We start from the raw sequence: 18739 nt of genomic DNA, 5'->3' as shown, positions 1-18739 counted from the left end.
GCAGGGTGGCTGCAGCTGTGCCAGGGAGGGTGGGGCTCCCACCCCTCCAACTAGGAAGGGGGCAGGGCTCCTGCCTGTTTTTGGCTCCCACTGGCTCCATGGAGCATGCAGCCCTCGCTGCACCTCCCCTACTGCAGCTGGCATCATGGCAGTGGCTGCTCCAGATGGGCCACCACTGCCATCATTAGAGCAGTCCAAATGGTCTAAGACAGTACTCAGTAAATGCATGCTGAAACAAACTAGACTATCATAACACAAACTTAGGCTCTAGGATTTCAATGCTTCCTATAGCTCTGTCTCCGGAAGGGACCCTACTGGAGAAAACCAACACTGGCCTGTACAAATGATAAACTAAGTGAGCCAGAGAAGGGGGAATAAATGAATGAATTATACAGCCCAGTGTTATTTTTTAGGACCTGCATAGCAGCATGGTGGGAAGATCCTAATCTACAGTCTGATGGGCTGGGAGTACTGCAGAGAGAGCTCCACTCTTCTAAGATTGTTACTTTCATCACTCCATCACCTGGGATTTATCTGAATCTGGATCAACTCGGTGTCAAGACTGAATCCACTTCGTCCTCAAAACTTAACAGGTTTTCAAATATGTGCCCTAGTAGACAAGAGGCTCCTTGCAGATAACACAGGAAATGATGTGAGGTTCAAGGAGGGGGGCTTGAGAGGGGTGGTGGGGGGACAGGGCTCTGGCATCTGCACCCAAACTTCATCCACTGGGCTCCTGGAAAGGACTGTGTAATAATGGGGCTCCAGTGATTTTAAAAACAGATTTGGCAGCAAGTTGTCTAGAAGATGAGTTCTTAAATGTTTGTTTTGAAATAGATGTTTGGCATTGTGTGTAGGTCCCAACCAAAAATAATCGGCCATGTAAAGTCACCAGTCTAAAAGAAGCATTAGAAAATGTTCATCTGATGTTTCTATTGATTCTTCTCTTCCCAAGGCCAAAACTAGCTCAGCAAGATGTCTTTTACTCTGGTTCTCTGCCTCTCTGGCAAAATGCAAATACAGTTTCATCCTTGGAGAACTGTCTTTCATGCAGGAACCCTTATTTAAATAAGCTGCCTTAGGAACATAAAAGCAAAGGAGAAGTGTAGTATATGAATTTACCCATGTGCCTCCCTGCCCAGCAAATATGAGCTCTTTAGCCACGCAGAGAAGATGTTGCTGGGGGGACAGGCCCTCATTCTTCAGCATTCCCCCCCGACCTTCCAGCAAAGATACAGCAGCTAAGAGACTCAGAGCTGGTCCTGGATGGGAGACTCTTGCCTGAGGGGAAGGAGACCAAGCACTCATCGGGGACATAATGGCTTTGGAGTAATGGTCACTAAGAGTGCCAGGATGGGAGCAGAGAGAGGGACAGTTGGCTGAAGAGTGAGAGGGATGGTCATGCCTTACCTCTAAGGACCAGTTCACAGCAAAAGCAAGGGATCCCTCCCGCCCATGTGTAATGTCAACCCTCCTGAAAACTTGTAGTCACTGGGCAGGGCAGTGTGTATGTGTGTGCATTTGTGTGTGTGTGTGTGTGTCTGTGTGTGTGTTGCTGAGCAACTCTGGGGGCACCCAGCCAGCCCCAACCCTTCTGCAGTTTCAGCCTCTCTGGCCCATCTACATGTCTTCCCTCAGAGGGGCCAGCTAGAGCATGGGGCAGGCTGGGCAGGGGCTCAGGGCTGTGGCATAGCCCGGGGGAGCAGGTGTGATGCACCTTTTCCTCACGGAGCAACTGACTGCCTGGCCAGGGGCAAAGAGTGCAGTCTCAAGAAAGATTGATCAAGACTGGAAAATAAAATGTAGCTTGAGGACACATTTGCAGGCTGATAAATGAAGGCACAATTATGAGGGAGGCTTTGAAACCAGGAAGGGAACTGCCTGCTCATCAGATAGTTCTTCCAGGCCAGCCCCTTCCACAGACTAGCAGGGAATCTCTGGAAAAAAATTACTTAATTGTGTGATTGATGTGACAGGATGCAGGGGAGCAGTGGGGGTGGGGACAGAGCCCCAGGACCAGCCTTCCTCTAAGGACCTGAGTCCAGATGAACTAATCCTTATTAAATGTGCTCAGTTTTGTCCTCCACAGGGGTCTGGAAGTCTTTCAGAGTTGGTTCTACTCTAACCATTTGTTTCCAGATGTGGATACACCGCAGCCTTGGAAAACCCTCCATCAGGGAGGAGCCACTGACCCAGTCTCTTCCAGCAAGCACCCTCCCTAGCCTCAGAATGTGTCTCTCAGCCAGCCAGCCTCTCTTCCTATCGTACGATCCTGTCTCAGCTCTCACATGCGTCTCAGCCCCTAAGGTCAAAGACACAGCGTCCACCACAAACCATTATTCCAGAGGACTGTTTATATTGCAGCTGTTTTATCTACTCCCTCACTCCAGTGCCCCTGACCTTCATCCTGCCCATCGAGGGCATTGGTCCACTGTGGGCTTTGGTGTCCTCAGAGGAAGAAATCCTTTAATGTCGGAGGAACCTAGGGAGGAGGCAGATGGGAGGTGCACAGACATTGGTCTGTCGCTTTCATTCTTCGGTTCTTCTAAGCAGCGACATTCTCCTGAGCCTCTGGGTGCCCAGACCCACTGGGATGGACACAGGGAATGGGGGATGAGGGCTGTCCTCTCAAGTAGCACAACCTGCTCAGGGAGGAAGGAGCTACATGTGCAAACAGCAAGAAGATGATGAGGAGCAACGTGCATGGGTTGGTGGTAGAGAACGTGGCACAGTCTGTGTCTCTGAAGTTGAATGCACCTGCCATGGGCTGCATTTGGGAGATCAGGATAGGCTCCGACCAGGACGAGGAGGAGGAGGAAGAGGAGCAGGAGGGGGAAGAAGAGGAGGAGGATGAGGAAGAAGAGGAGGAGGAAGAAGAGGAGGAGGAGGAGGAAGAGGAGGAGGAGGAGGAAGAGGAGGAGGAGGAGGAAGAGGAGGAGGAGGAAGAGGAGGAGGAGGAAGAGGAGGAGGAGGAGGAAGAGGAGGAGGAGGAGGAGAGGAGGAGGAGGAGGAGGACACATCATTGGGACAACTTACATCCTTCTGGATGAGCTCAGCATAAACCACGCAGGCGGCAGAGATCAGCTCATCAGCATCAAGGTCGATAAGGTTGTTGCAGGCCTGCGTGGCAGTGTGGGAGCGGTTGTGGGTGGGGCTGGGGCAAACATCTCCCTGCACTCTTGGGCACAGGCAGCTGCCTGCAGCACCCAGGGAAGAAGGATGCTGCTCGCAGCAGTCGCTGGGGACCACCTGACCTCTCCCCAGCCTGCTTGGCTCAATGTCTAAAACTTGATATTTTGGGGCAATGGTAAATGTTAGCTTTCATGTTAGGCTCTAGGGAGTCCTGGGGTTCCACCAAGTGTCTTAGGGGCTTTGAAGAAGGACTTGGTTTATAATTAGGGTGCCACCTAAGATTTGTTTCTTCCAACAAAGACTTCAGTAGCTTTTTTAAAATGGTGGAAAACTCTAGGTCCTTCTGCTTCAGCAATATCCTAGGGCCACAGGGTTAACTGCGAGATGGTAGAGCTTAATAGTTAGGGAGTGTTCAAGGCCTCCATTTCCTCATGTGTTAACTAGAGGTGATGATGATGGTTATAGCCTCCCTGTGTCAGGCTTGTGGTGAGGCTTAAATGAGCTCTATTAAAAGCCCTTGGCACAGTAATCCGTACCTTAGATCTCATTGCCCTTCCTGTCTGGGGGGAAAAGGTGGCACTGGTGCCCAGCACCCCATGAACCCCGGTCTTGCAGCTGGGGTGGGATGGGGTGTCAGGGCCTCCAGGAGCTGGGGTGGTAGCTTGCCCGAGGGTGCTCTCACCAGGAGGATGTCATCTCCTCCCATGCTTTCCTGTAGCACCTGCTTCCGCACCATCTGCAGCATGCTGTAGGCCACCAGCACCTGGAAGTTCCTGCAGGGCTTCCCCGTCAGCAGAACCTGTGGGTCAGGTCGTCTCAGTCTAGGCCCTGTGGCCTGAGACTGCAGATGCCCTGAGGATGGTGAGGTACCCACCAACCACGTGCCCAGGGTCAGCCATTCCTGGGCCTTGCTGCTGACTTGCTCATTCAGTCATTCTTCATTCATTCACTCACTCAGTCATCCACTCACTCAGGCATGTGCTCACAGGTACTCCTGGTTCTAAGCATTGTGCTGTCTCCTGGGGGATTCAGAGATAGAGGCTTCAGGGAATTCATTAGATAGAGGAAGGGGAGGGAGGCAATGAGGGGTGGGAAGACACTAGGAAACTGTCGAATTTGAGTGGGGTTTTGGCAAGCAAGGGTTGATGGGAACTAAATGACCCAAGGGTGTCACCAAAGGCCTGGGTGTGGTCATGGACTTGGGCATGGAGACCAGCCAGCCAAGAGGGAGGGACAGGCAGGTGGGAATAGATCTGTGGGGCCCTACATGCCAGGTGGATGGTTGGGCTGGACACTGCAGGCAGTGGTGGCCATGGGCAGGGCAGTGATGGATGGGGGTGGCATTTCTCAGGGGGTTCATCTGCTGATGGCCCTGAGGATTGTGGTCACAGGACTACAGGTGTCCTTGGGGACCCACCTTCTGTGAGAGAGTTCCATAGAAGCAGCACTTTGGGGAAGGGGAAGGCCAGGGTTGGGGGGATAGCTGGGGAAGTGAAAGCGTGGGGAAGCCACCTGGGCAGGGCAGCAGGGAAGTGGAGCTGCAGGCCCAGGATCCCACCACACAGGCCAGAGTGCCCTCCTGTGTCAACTGCCCGCAGAAGGCACAGCCAGTGGGGCCTTTGTGTTAAATGAACATATGGACAAAATGATGCTCCAGCTTCCTCCAGCAAGGTGGGAGCAGGGTTGCTGACCTAACAAAACCCCAAGATACTGAACTCCATCCAAGCCAGGAAGAAAGGGGGAGGCAAGGGAGACTTGCAGCTTCCACTCTGCCCGAGGGGTGGAGCCCAGCCTGATGATCCCTAACTGGACACCTCACCTCCCAGAACCTCCAGACATCATCGAAGGACTTGAAGGCACGCTGGAAGCAGAAGCAGAACCAGGGGAAGAGGGACTGCACAGCCCCTGCACCCTTCCCTTCTGTGGGGAGAGAAGGTGAGGCTGTGGTCAGGGGAAAACACATATGATGCAGCAAACACATGCAGATGAGGCCAAACTATGGAGCCTGCAAAACACTTGGGAAATACAAAAAGCCTGCTGCCCCTTTTCCAGCTGCCCTGGGAGATGGTTTAGAGTCGACTTTTAACTGTCCAGGCTCCAATCCCCACCCAGATAACCCTCTTCCCAGGGCCTGGAGAGGCAATCAAATGACTCTGCTGCTCTCCGGCCGCCCATGATTAGGGACTAACAGTTGGGTCCCAGCCCCCCTCCCATGCCTACCCTGGGGGTTGGGTGAGATGGCAGGAGGTGGGAACCACTCACTTAGGTGCTCAGCAAACACGGGGTCCAGGAAGGTGATCAGGGTGCTGAGCATGTCTAGGTTCTTGGCCACGCCAATGTTGATGACACAGCTGTGTTCCTGCCAGTGATGGTGGGAGACAGACTGAGTCCTCCTTGCCTTCAAGGCACTGGAAGAGTCAATTCTGCTTCCCCCCGCTTCACTTCTGGAGGCTCTGTGTCTCTGTCTGTGTGCTGGGCCCGTGTCTCTACGAGTCTGTGTGTGTGTGTGAGTGTGTGCATACATATCTATGTCTGTGACTGTGATCTGTGTATGCAAGTTTGTCTGTATCTGTTGTGCACCTCTGGGTGGCTGTGTAGTGTGTGTGTGTATGTGTGTGTGTGTGTGTGTGTGTGTGTAGTAGAGATTCTCAACTGTGGCTCACAGTCTAGTGAGCCCAGTTACCCAGTTCTTCCCTCACACAATAGTGTTGGGGCAGAGCCAACTGGGACAAGGGAAGGGCAGTAAGCACATGTGCAGGGATGGTGGGGTGGAAGGAGGGATGAGGGAGGGTTCTGGGCAGCCTCTCGCAGATCATGAGGAAAGGCTTTCCAGGGAGGTGTTCCAGGGAGCTGCACCTTCAAAACCCTTCAACTTGGACAGTGAGGGAGCCCTGGGGACTACTGAGTCCCCTGGTGTGCAGGAATTCAGGTTATGTGAAGGGAACAGCCCTGAATGACTGCCTAAGTTTATTGGATTTTATTCTGGAGTCCACGGGGAGCCACTGAGGAAGAAGAGGTGAGGAAGGAGGAGAACCGTGCTTGGGGAAGAAAATGCCAAGAGAGGGCACCATCCCTGGGCCTGGCCAGCCATGCTTTTTCAAGGTGTGTTGAGAGGTGGACCCAGAGCTTTGCTCCATCCCCCTTCTCCACTTCAATGCCTCCCCACCACCACTACTTTGAACCACTGGGTTTAGCATCACCCTTCTAGGCTCCTCTGAGACCCAGAAGGCTGGAGGGAATGGCTGGGGTTGGAGGGAATGGCTGGGGCTGCCAATGCCTGCCCAGCCTCAAGGAGTTGTTTGGGGAGTAGTGGGGGGTTGGGGAGGGGTGTCCCTGAGCTCAGGCCTTGCCCTCACCGTTTTCTGCAGGAAGAAATGGAAAAGCCAGAAGGTCTCGTGGTCGTGCTCCACCATCAGCTGGAAGAGCATCATGATCTCATGGAAGCCCTGCTGGTACTCTGTGGCGAAGAGGGGGTTGGGGAGGAGGGGCTGGGTGGGAGAGCCTGGACCCTTGGCTTAGGCTGGGCCAGGTCCCGGGAGGGCATTGACAAGGGGAGGCTGAGGCTCACCTGCCTGCGTGTTGCAGACATAACTCAGGAGCAGGATCTTCTCTAGCCTCTTCTTGTCGATGAGGACATTGCCCAGGGGGTCTTTGTCATAGAGTTTCTGAATGTCACATGCTAGGTTGGAAGCAAGGGACAAGTGGGTGGCACCAGATCACATCCAGCAGGTCTATGGGTGAATTTCTTCCCCTACCCCAATGGGCAGGCCCTGGGACATCATGGAGGGAGAGGGAGCTGTGAAAGTTACATCAGCCCCTGCCAGGCTCTGTTCCTCACCACACCCTGAGCTGTCTGTGTTTCTTCCCACCTCCAACCCTTTGACGAGGCTGTACCATTGGCCAGGAATGTCCTCCCCCACCCTTCCTCTCTGTCCAGTTCAAATCCAACCTTGTTCAAAGCCAAAGAAAGGAGAGAGGAAGACCAGGCAGCAGGAACATCATGCGCCCAGGGAAACATGGTATGGGGCATCTAGGGCCACCCAGGAGAGACTGGTGGGGTAGATTAACCAAGGTTCAGCTGGCAAAACTCCAGGCACAAGTCAAAGCAACTCCCAGGATCCTGGAACCATCCCTCCGTGGAAGTGGCTGAGAAGGGGGCAGGGTTGGCTTCAAGCCCTCCCTCTGCCCAGCCCTCTCCACCCCGCTTTGCTCACCGATGTTATCGCGAGTCTCTATGAAGTTCTGGTGCAGGTTTTCCAGAAGGGGCTGAATCTTCTCATACATCTGGCATAAGGCCTTGTAGTTCTTCCTGTGAGAACAGAACTGAGGCTGAACAAGGTGGCTTTCCCCTTCTGGTAAGTGGAGAATGAGCAGCTGCAGCTAGCGGGCCCCAGGCAGATCCAGGGCAGCACCCTCGCCAGCCATGCACCCTACCTGTGATGCTCTCCCTCATCTCAACCTGTGCCACCCTAACTGTCCTCCAACATGCGCCTGGAGTGCAGAATGGAGACAGTTTAACTTCCTGGGCTCTGTACTCCAAACGCTGCACCTGAATCCTGGCTCTACACCTTAATAACGGGGTATCTGCCACTGGGGGCAAGTCTTGGGGACATAATTTTCCATCTCTAAGCCTCAGTTTCCCCATCTGTAGAATGGGCATAATACTGGCACCTGTGCCTTGGAATTGGAAGTGCTGAGTGAGGCGGTGTTTTGTCCTCATTATTAGAATATGATTAGTTGGTATCACTGGCTGCATGGTGGCCTCCAAAAAGACATATCCATGTCCTAACCCCTAGGACCTGTGAATGTAACCATATGGGGGAAAAGGGTCTTTGTAGATGTGATTAAGTTAAGGATCTCCAGATGAGATCCTTAACTTAAGACTTTCCAGGTGGACCCCAAATCCAGTGATATGTGTTCTTATAACACACAGAGAGCAGAAGGTCTCACGACCATGGGGACAATGGAGTGAGGCAGCCACCAGCCGAGGAACACCAGGAGCCACCAGAAGCTGGGAGGTAAGGAAGGGTTCTACCCTAGAGCCTTTGGAAGGAGCCAACACCTTGATTTTGGGGTTCTGGCTCCAGAACTGCGACAGGACAGGTTTCTGTTGTCGGAAGCCACCCAGTTTGTGGTACTTGCTAAAGCAGCCTCAGGAAACGAACACAGGTGGGCTCTTGTCAGAGCTCCCGAGCCCCTCTGAGCTCCCTAGCCCAGCCCTCACACCACCGTCCCACCCTGGGTCACTCTGGCTGGCCCCGGCATGGGAATCTTTTCCACATTCTGTCTGGATGCTCCCTTGGGGCTGGGCCTAGCCCCTGCTTCAGGCTCCCAGACAGGTGAGTCCAGCCCAGGCTACACAGTCATGCAGCCACAATCCAAAGGAGTCCATTCCTCTGATAGGAAGATATTCAGCAGTGGAGTCAGTCTGACTCAGCCAGTGTGTACAGAGCCTTCCCATGCACAGGCAAGGTCAGGAGAGGGCCCGAGACAAAGGCAAACTGGCTGCAGCCTCTGCCGTTGTTTGCATTCAACCTGGGAGGGAAGACACAGGCTCCAGTCTCACTGCTGTGGGACCAAGTGCCCAGGGTCATGGAAGTGCAAGTCAAGGGCCTCCAGCTTCAGGGAGGGAGGATTCCCATCAAAATCATAAAAGCTACTGATTCCTCCCCTGTGCAAGGTGCCTTACCTGTATTATCTAATTCAGCCCCCACAACCACTCTGTGAAATCGATTGTTACCCGCATTTTATAGAGGAGGAGACTGAGACTTCAGCACTGAAGTTCATGGGCAAGTTCACCCAGGGTGTAAATCGGAGTGCTGAAATTTGAACGCGGTTTCCAAATCCAAGACGGTCCAAGTTCAAAGATGGTGTGTTATCTACTGAAACAAAGTGCTTCATCCCTGGCTCCCTTGGGAGATCTGGGAGGGCTGCTTGGAGGAGGTATACTGTGGGATCTGGGCCTTGAAGGAAGGGTGGGCTACTGATAGGCAGATGATAGAAAGCCGTTGTGGAGGGAGGAGAAAGGGTGAATCAAGGACAGAGGGGAGTGCAAATGTGGTCTGTGCTAGGGCAGGAGTGGGCAAATGAGGAGTTGGTGAGGCTGTCAGTGTGGTTGGAATGTCAGGCTCTGGGATAGTGGGCGATGTGGAGCTAGGATCAGGAAGTTTTTGGAAGAGAAGATGTGCTATTTGAAACGTTACCAGTTACACCACTGGGAGTGTTTCATCTAAGGACACACGCAGCCCATACTGGGTTTTGTACCTTCCCCCTGGGCACTGGGAGGAAACACTGGGCACAGGCAGGGAGTGAGGAGACTAGACCCAGGAGGCAGCTCAGCCATGGGGGGCAGGGAGGAGGTGGAGTTGGGGTGGCACCCAGGGAAGACAGTGGCAGACTCTGTTCAAGGGCTGCTTCAGAGGGAGAATGCATAGGCCCTAGGGAAGGATGGGACTTGGGGCCCAGGGGTAAGAGGAGTGGCTGGGACCAAGCCCATGCCTGGCAGTTGATGGGCTGGTAAATGGAGCTCGGGGAGAGAAGGCACTGGCATGAACTGGCCGCCTCTCCTGTGTGCTGTGCCTGGGTCAGGAGGCATGGGGTTCCTCTCAGAATGAGAAGTTGCATGAGGGCAGAAGATAGTCTGCAGGCTGGGGAGGCAGCATCTGCCACCTGCAGGCCTCCTCCCATCCCAACAGTGTCTGGAGTGTTCTACCTCCTCATGCTGTCCACCGTGAGCCGCTCATCCTGGGAACTCTGCCATGAGAAGTAGCCCGTGAGGAATTTCCAGGCTTCAGTCCTCACGAAGGGGTGCAGACCCTGGGGTGGGGGTGAGAGGTGGGGGTCATGGGCTCTATCGATGCCTACCAAAAGGGCTTCATCCAACGCCACACCTGCCGCCTGCCCATCCATGCTCCCAGTTCCAGGGCAACACCAAGGGTAGCTTGGGGACCCACCCTTTCCAGGATGTTAACACAAATGAAGTCCCGTGACTTGGCCAAGTGGCCATTCTCATCAAAGAAGCTGTCCCATTCTGTCTTGTCAATGGGTGGTTTTCTCTTCACCTGGCAAAAGCAACAACCAGTTCCACCTTATGTTAGAAGCCTTCGGCTTTTAAGTGTGATTTTAAATAATATGTTCTGGACTTTGCAATATGAATCAAAGCGCACAGCCTGACTTACTTCTGGAAATCTATCTTGAGGACATTACTGAAAATATATAGAAAAAATCCTGTATGCACAATAATTTTCATGCACATTACTCACCAACATGAAAAATGCAAGCACTCTAAATGTTCTGCAATAAGGGGGTAGTTAAGTAAACTGTGGTTTATGTGCTCAATGGAATATTTTGAAGCATATAAATGTTGTTTACAAGGAATGAATAATAATCTGAAAAAATACAAATGTTAACAGAAAAAAGCAGAATACAGAATTGTATATCTAGCATTTTCTCTATGTACTATACTCTATAGTACAACTATGGCACTCATAGTAATACCTCTCTATGTATTGTGTCCGTTATATATTATAATAATGCCCCACATAAACTCTAATATATAATGCATTGACTACTATAAAGTTGTTAGAAAAAGACTGAGAAAATACAAAACAGTCCCCCTCCCACTAAAAACAACAGTGATTATCTTTGAGTGATAGGAAATAAGTACTTTTTATCCTTTTTCTTGTATTTTTTATTTTTTGAGACGGAGTCTCACTCTGTCGCCAGGCTGGAGTGCAGTGGCAGATCTCGGCTCACTGCAACCTCCGCCTCCCGGGTTCAAGCGATTCTCCTGCCTCAGCTTCCTAAGTAGGTGGGACTACAGGCACGCGCCACCACATGCAACTAATTTTTGTATTTTTAGTAGAGAGGGGATTTCACCTTGTTGGCCAGGATGGTCTTGATCTCTTGGCCTCAGGTGATCCACCTACCTCAGCCTCCCAAAGGGCTGGGACTACAGGCATTAGTCACTGCGCCTGGCCTTTCTTGTATTTTTAAAATTTTCTGTAATAATGTACACTGCTTTGATCACAGGAAAATATAAAATAAGCATTAATTAGACACAGTTATGAGCTCCACTTTACCTTTCCTGGAAATGTAAAATGGTTCATTATGAGAGATAGTTTCTGCATTTGATAAGGGTGTGTGTGTGTGTGTGTGTGTGTGTATGTGTGGTATATATCTGTGTGCTATGTGTATGTGGACGTGTGTGTGTGTATGTGTTGGAGAGAGGTGAGTGCACTGCATGCAGAGTAATTCAAAATGCTTATAAAATAATAACTAGGGTCAGGCGCAGTGGCTCATGCTTGTAATCCCAGCACTTTGGGAGGACAAGGCAGATGGATCACTTGAGGTCAATTCGAGACCAGCCTGGGGCAACATGGTGAAACCCTGTCTCTACTAAAAATACAAAAATTAGCTAGGCATGGTGGCGCATGCCTGTAATCCCAGCTACTTGGGAGGCTGAGGCAGGAGAATTACGTGAACCCGGTCGGCAGAGGTTGCAGTGAGCTGAGATCACACCACTGCACTCCAGCCTGGGCAACAGAGCACATAATAATAATAATGTCTCACAACAACAACGAGAAATGAGGGTTCCTGTTGGAATAAGAGAAGATTCCTTTCTTCCTGGGGTATTCTCTTCTACTGGAGAGAAGAATATCTTCAAATGTCACATTGCAGACATAAAGATGTGCTGATGGACAGAGCTGAGTAGACATGTAAATATACACACTCCCAACTTCCCATTAGTATACATCTGAATATGTGACTCAAAATTAAATTTGCATATAAATCACTTAAGGATCTTCTGCAGGTGCAGATTTTGATTCAGAGGGTTTGGGGTGGGGCCCAAGATGATGCATTTCTAACAAGCTCCTGAGTAACAGGTGATGCTGCTAGCCCACAAACCACATGAGGAGTAAAGTATTAGAAGGCAAAACAGGCCAGGCATGGTGGCTCACGCCTGTAATCCCAGCACTTTGGAAGGCCCAAGCAGGCAGATCACTTGAGGTCAGGAGTTCGAGACCAGCCTGGCCAACATGATAAAACCCGATATCTACTAAAAAAAAAAATACAAAAATTAGCTGGGTGTAGTGGCGGGGTGCCTGTAATCCCAGCTACTCAGGAGGCTGAAGCAGAAGAATCGCTTGAACTTGGGAGGCGGAGGTTGCAGTGAGCCAAGGTTATGGCACTGCATGCCAGCCTGGGTGACAGAGCAAGGCTCCTTCTCAAATAAATAGATAAATAAATAAATGAAGGCAAAGCAGCATTGTTAACTAAAAATAAGAGCCTACAGGCCCCAAATTGGGATAATTTCCACTAACTGTATATTTGATGGAAATGGATTGAGAAACACATTTTTAATAACTCATGTATGCCCTGTCATCTGAACCAAAATAGGACATATGGGCCAAGAAGTTACAAATCTTGGTGTGGGCCTAACCCTGGAAGCAGGGTCTGCCTTGATGTGTTCCCCACCTGCATAGACACTGCCACTCATCAGAGCAAGCTTTCTGGCCCTCTGACTGTCATCATGTTCTCCCAACCTACACTCATTCAGAAACTGCAACACTCAGCATGCAATGTGGCAGGAAGCAGAAGGGAACAGGCAAAGCTGGGCTGTGTCCCGGGATCCTTAACTATAAAAGGAAATGCTTTAACTTTAGAAATGCATTTCCATAAGGATTTTAGTCAATTTGTCCATTTCTATAATAAAGGCAGCTGTGATTTTGGTGGAGACTGCATTGAATCTGTAAGCCAGTTTGGGAGAATTGATGACACTGTCGAGTCTTCTGATCCATGAACACAATATATTTCTCCGTTTATGTAGGTCTTTTAAAATTTCTCTCAGCCGTGTCTTGTAGTTTTCAGTGTCTAGGTCATTCATATATTTGGTCACATTTATCCGTAAGTATTTCAGATTTCAGATGCTACTATAGAAAGTATCATTTTAAAATTTAAATTTCTAATAGAAATACAATGTACTTTTATATATCGATCTTGTATTCCTGCAACCTAGTAAAACTCTCTTATTAGTCCTAGTGGCTTTCTTGTGGATTCCATGGGATTTTTGACATAGACCAGGGGTCAGCAAATTATGATCCATGGGTCAAATGTGGCCTCCAATCTGTTTTTCTAAATAAAGTTTTATTAGGATACAACCACACCCACTCATTCATTTTTGTCTGTGGCTGCTTTCATGCTATGATGGCAGAGTTGAGTAGTTGCAACGGAGACTGCGTGGACACAAAGCCAAAAATTCTATTGTGACCTTTGCAGAAAAAATTTGCCAACTCTCACATAGATGAGCATGTTCATCTGTGAGTAAAGGCAGTTTAACTTCTTCCTTTCAAGTATGGATACCTTTTATTTATTTTTTCTTGTTTTACTGCACTGGCTAGAACTCAAGTGCAATGTTGAATAAACGTGGTGAGAGAAGACATTCTTGCTTTGTTCCTAATCTTAGAGGAGCAGCATTCAGGCTTTCACAGTTCAGTATGATATGAACTCTAGGCTTTCTACAGATGCCTTTTATCAGGTTGAAGACAGTCCCTTCCAGTTCTAGCATGCTGAGAGTTTTTAATTAGGAATGGATGTTGGATTTTGTCAAATAATGTTCTCTATCTGTTGAAATGGTCATATGGCTTTTCTTTTTTTGAGTTTGTTAGTATGGTAAATTATATTGAGTACTTTTGAATGGTAAATAAGCCTTGCATTCCTGGGATAAGCCCCACTTGGTGATGATGTACTATGCTTTTTATACATCACTGGATTCTATTTGCTAAAATTTTATTTAGAATTTTTGCATCCATGTTCACAAGAATCATTTGCCTGTGAGTTTCTTTTCTTGTAATATCTCTAATTTTGGTATCAGGGTAATGTTGGCCTCATAGAATGAATAAGGATGTGTTTCTTTCTTTTCTTTTTTTTTTTTTTTTTTTTAGTTTCCTGGAAGTGTTTGTATGGATTTGGTATTATTTCTTTTTAAAATATTTGGTAGAACCAGTGAAGCCATCTGGGCTAAAGTTTTCTTTGTGGGAAAGTTTTTAACTGCAGATTCTATTTCTTTATTAGATACTAGGATGGAGTCAAAAGAAATTGCTTTATTTTTGACTTTAAAAATTAGGAATTTATAGGAACAGGACATCTTCCAACTCACTTTAAAAAATAAAAGCAAGCAATACAGGAAACAACAAGGAATTAATAAAAGTATAAAGTTTCTATTAATAAAAGTTTCTATCATAAAAATGATAGAAACCCAAAGAAATTAATTATGAAAATAAATGCATTTCATTCTCTTATTAGCTGTAAACATTAAAAAGCAATTGATGATGTGCCAGACACTGTTCTAAGCACTTTATATATATCAACCCATTTAATCTTCACAAGATCTATGAAGTGGTATAGTTCTTGCACTGTTTTACAGATCAGGGACCTGAGGCCGTAGGAGGGTTAATTAGCATATCTGAGATCACACAGAAAGTATCAGAGCTGAAGTTTGAACCCAAAGCTGTTTGATGCAAGAGTCAGAGGCTTAACCCTAATGCCGTGCTGGGGGTGGGAGGGGCAGTGGGAAGGAATTAAAAAGCAAGGATTTTCCACTGAAATAAAAAATATGTATCTTACACAAGCTGTGAACAAAAGAAATACCTTAAAATCAAATGCCCTACAATGATTAAAAAATAAACGATGAGGCCGGGCGCGGTGGCTCAAGCCTGTAATCCCAGCACTTTGGGAGGCCGAGGCGGGCGGTTCACGAGGTCAGGAGATCGAGACCATCCTGGCTAACACGGTGAAACCCCGTCTCTACTAAAAATACAAAAAAATTAGCCGGGCGTGGTGGCGGGCGCCTGTAGTCCCAGCTACTCGGGAGGCTGAGGCAGGAGAATGGCGTGAACCCGGGAGGCGGAGCTTGCAGTGAGCCGAGATTGCGCCACTGCACTCCAGCCTGGGGGACAGAGAAAGACTCCGTCTCAAAAAATAAATAAATAAATAAAAAATAAAGGATGAACAAAGATATGAAAAAAAGTCAAACACAATGGAGAGGTAATATTGAAATTAAAGTAACATGCACCGCACACCATAACAAAAGATACAGCATCAATGAAATAAGGCAGAAATAATTAGAAACCTCACAAGAAGACATCTGTTGAGTATTCAGAGAATTTGCATTTCTAAACTTCTACCTGCAACAATTGGCCATCTGCCTACTTTGCCATGGTTGAATTTGTTTATAAAAATCACTACTTCGGCCGGGCGCGGTGGCTCACGCCTGTAATCCCAGCACTTTGGGAGGCCAAGATGGGTGGATCACGAGGTCAAGAGATCGAGACCATCCCGGCCAACATGGTGAAACCCCGTCTCTACTAAAAAAAATACGAAAAATTAGCCGAGTGTTGTAGCGGGCACCTGTAGTCCCAGCTACTTGGGAGGCTGAGGCAGGAGAATGGCGTGAACCCAGGAGGCGGAGCTTGCAGTGAGCTGAGATCGCGCCACTGCACTCCAGCCTGGGTGACACACCGAGACTCCGTCTCAAAAAAAAAAAAAAAAAAAAAAAAAAAAAAAAAAAAAAACCACAAAAAAAGTCACTGCTTCTTCCTTCTAGGAAACTCCATTTCTCTACACCCACCTGTTCCCTGTATCTCTCCAAACTTCAGCAAACTATAGGCCACCCACAAGACTATCTTAGACACTTGCTAGTAAGCCAAGGACCAGAACAAGAAGGCTGTTGACCTGCAGAAGACCAAGGAGGAAATGTCGCTTAGAAGCCCCCTCTCTGCATGCACACCACCTACCTGCCTATGCTAGATGAGAGAATGTGTATCTGGGCTCCTTTAATGTGGCAGAGATTGTCAACACAGTGGCTTCTCAAATCAACCTTCATCTTCCCATATTCCTCTGTTCTTTGCTCAACCAACCTAATAACACCCTTTCCCATACACTGGGTATAATGAACTGGTAATCCGGGAGGGGAAGTATGCAGTTTGCGAGGGGCTGGATACCCTCCAGCTCTGCAATGGTGCCTTTATCTCCTGGGAAGTGTACTGCTAGATAGAGCAGCTGTGGAAATCTCCCATCTTCAGGGTGTATCTAGGCAGGTTAAAGTTCTACATCAGCAAACTTGAGGAAGCCTTGGCCATTCTTCCCCTGGGGGAGGGGACAAGAAGTGGGAGCCCTAAGTGGTTCAGTCCCTCTAAAAGTTTCCTGCTGCTAGAGGCCTTGGCTTCAGGCATAAATCTCCTCTCCCCACTGCATCATTGGGTTAGGGGTTTTCTCCATATTTTCAGTAAAATAAGAAAGCCTTTGGAGGACAAGAAAAACTTTTCATGAGGGTTTTAATGCCAAGTTTCTTTGAATACTCATAGCCACAGAGCCTCCAATAAAGCCCAGGGAAGGTCGTTGACTTTGCTTAAGGTTCCCTCCCTCCCTCCCTCACTCCCTCCCTCCCTTCCTTCCTTCCTTCCTTCCTTCCCTTCTTCCCTCCTTCCTTCTTTCTTCTTTCTTCTTCTTTTTTTTTGGATGGAGTCTCGCTCTGTCGCCCAGGCTGGAGTGCAGTGGCACGATCTCGGCTCACTGCAACTTCCATCTCCCTGGTTCAAGTGATTTTCCTGCCTTAGTCTCTTAAGTTAAGCTGGGATTACAGGGGCTCACTACCACATCTGGCTAATTTTTCGTATTTTTTAGTAGAGATGGGGGGTTTCACCATATTGGCCAGGCTGGTCTTGAACTTGCGACCTCAGATGATCAGCCCGCTTCAGCCTCCCAAAGTGCTGGGATTACAGGTGTGAGCCACTGCACCCGGACAAGGTTCTCTTTTCTACTCCAGTTCACCTGAGGACAAGATACACTCCCAACTGTAACAGTGGGTCCCCACTTCAGCAATTATTACCAACCCAGGTGTGGAGGGTGTATCATCAGTACAGCACCGTGATGAAGAAAATGGTTTAAAACAGTGGTTCACAAAGCTGATTGTGCATCAGAGTGCCCTGGAGGGATGAGTTACAAAAAACACAGATCTCTGGGCTTCGTCTCCAGTTTCTTGTTCAGAAGATCTGGGGCCCAAGAGTCTGCATTCTTACAAGTTCCCAGCTGGTGCTAATGCTGCAGGTTTGGATGCCACACTTTGAGAATACTGATTTTTGCACCCCACCTGTCTGGGTCCAAATACAACTTCTGCCACTTATAAGCTGTGTGACTGTAGGCAAGTGACAAAGTCTCTGTGGCTCCACGTTCTCATTTATGAAAGGAAGACAACAGCATTATTCACTTCATAGAGTTTTGATGAGAATGAATGACTATAAATAAAGCATTTAGAACAGTCATCGTACATAATAAATGCTATGTGACAGTTTATTTTATTAGCCTTCTCTCAGCTCAGAGAAATGAGAAAGATAATAAAGAAAATTTAAAGCGAACCCTGGTGATAATTTGCCATAAAGCAATAACATTTAAAACTCAGGGAGAGGGGTGTCCATTTTGCATTTTTATGTATCACTCTCTTAATCACTATGATTAATGAGACTTGAGATTGGCTAAAGTTATTGTAATTAGTTATGATTTTGAAAAAATACTGTGTGGAAAATTTTTATGACTGAAGCCGACTTCTAACAAATAGCTGTAACTTGTAAACCGGGTTTAGAACTACCTACTAACAAAAACATTACTGCCACCTGGTGGCAGTATACCAAAATTGTTGGCAAAAAGCGCCGATGAAAATCTATCAGCATCTTCAGGGATGCCCCTGCAAACCTACAACTCAATAAAGTTAGAATAGCACATACGGGGAGAAGGTTTTGCTGGCTTGGAAAGAAGGTGAAAGGGGGCTTGGATGTCTCAGTCCTGTCCTTGGGCTGATAGTAAGAGTAAGGTACAACCGCCCTTGCTCCACCTTCTATGTTAGCTCAGGGTTCTAGCTTTTCCCACCCAGCAAGGGAAAATGGCCCCAGTGCCAACCAGAGGCTGGGGAGGGAGGCACTCAGAGCTGACAAAGAACACGCACCAGGATGAAGGAGGCTGACTGTCTGGCAGAGAGGCTGTTTTCAGGAGAGAGGGTGGTCATGGCCCCTGTTGTCTTCCAAACAGCCTCTGATCAGAACTCACTTGGAGCCCTAGTGATGCTTAGTCAGCAGAGGAATGTGATCTTCCTTTTCGGAGATGGGTTGCATTCCCAGAAGGAACTGGCTGCTCCTGACCTCCCGCACTTGAACAGAGCCGGCCAGCGGTGTGTCACAAGGCCCCTGGAACCTTCATCACAATGACCTGGAACACGGGAGCACCCACCTTTACAGATGAGACACAAGCAGGAGAGGAGGGATTAAACTTGCTAGTTGTGGAAAAAAAAAAAAGAAAAGAAAAGAAAGAAAGAAAGAAAAAAAGAAAAACAAAAAAACAACAACAAACAGAAAAATGCAAAACTGCAGTACACGCAGTGGAGGTTGGATTCAGAGGACATGGGGATCATAGTGGGCTGTGCTGGTCAAGGAGGGCTTCCAGGGAGAGGTGGGCCATGAAGCCTTGCTCTCTATCTCTGACTCTTCCTCTGGACTCTCTTAGCTGGACTCCCTCCCTATTCCACCAGACCAGTGCCCAAAGTTGGAGAATAACTAGA

General features: G+C 48.5%; 1 protein-coding gene across 2 annotated transcripts; it reads right to left on the bottom strand.

The window, feature by feature from the left end:
• Window positions 1-2336: 2336 nt before the first annotated feature.
• Window positions 2337-18356, bottom strand: TBC1D21 (TBC1 domain family member 21). 2 transcript variants are annotated; one of them, XM_030813828.1, is made up of 11 exons: window positions 18131-18356; window positions 10086-10193; window positions 9845-9948; window positions 7347-7441; window positions 6701-6811; window positions 6489-6589; window positions 5395-5491; window positions 4952-5052; window positions 3815-3931; window positions 3037-3120; window positions 2337-2482 (listed from the first exon to the last, which is right to left on the bottom strand). In XM_030813828.1, the coding sequence occupies exons 1-11, from the start codon at window positions 18188-18190 to the stop codon at window positions 2450-2452; spliced, it is 1011 nt and encodes a 336-aa protein (XP_030669688.1). In that variant the 5' UTR covers window positions 18191-18356; the 3' UTR covers window positions 2337-2449. The 2 variants fall into 2 exon arrangements, with proteins under 2 accessions (XP_030669688.1, XP_030669689.1); XM_030813829.1 differs by lacking the exon at window positions 10086-10193.
• Between the last annotated feature and the right edge of the window lie 383 nt (window positions 18357-18739).

Source organism: Nomascus leucogenys, chromosome 6, assembly GCF_006542625.1.
Source record: "Nomascus leucogenys isolate Asia chromosome 6, Asia_NLE_v1, whole genome shotgun sequence".
Lineage (NCBI taxonomy): Eukaryota > Metazoa > Chordata > Mammalia > Primates > Hylobatidae > Nomascus > Nomascus leucogenys.
This window is presented reverse-complemented; position numbering and strand designations above follow the sequence as displayed.

Bases quoted from the DNA above. Each gene is read 5' to 3' on its own strand.
- TBC1D21 (XM_030813828.1), bottom strand. From the start codon at position 18,190: ATGACCACCCTCTCTCCTGAAAACAGCCTCTCTGCCAGACAGTCAGCC. The intron at 6,812-7,346 runs GTGAGCAAAGCG...CTTCCAACCTAG, and splicing joins AGAGACTCGCGATAACATCG to CATGTGACATTCAGAAACTC. The intron at 6,590-6,700 runs GTGAGCCTCAGC...TCTTCGCCACAG, and splicing joins TGTCTGCAACACGCAGGCAG to AGTACCAGCAGGGCTTCCAT.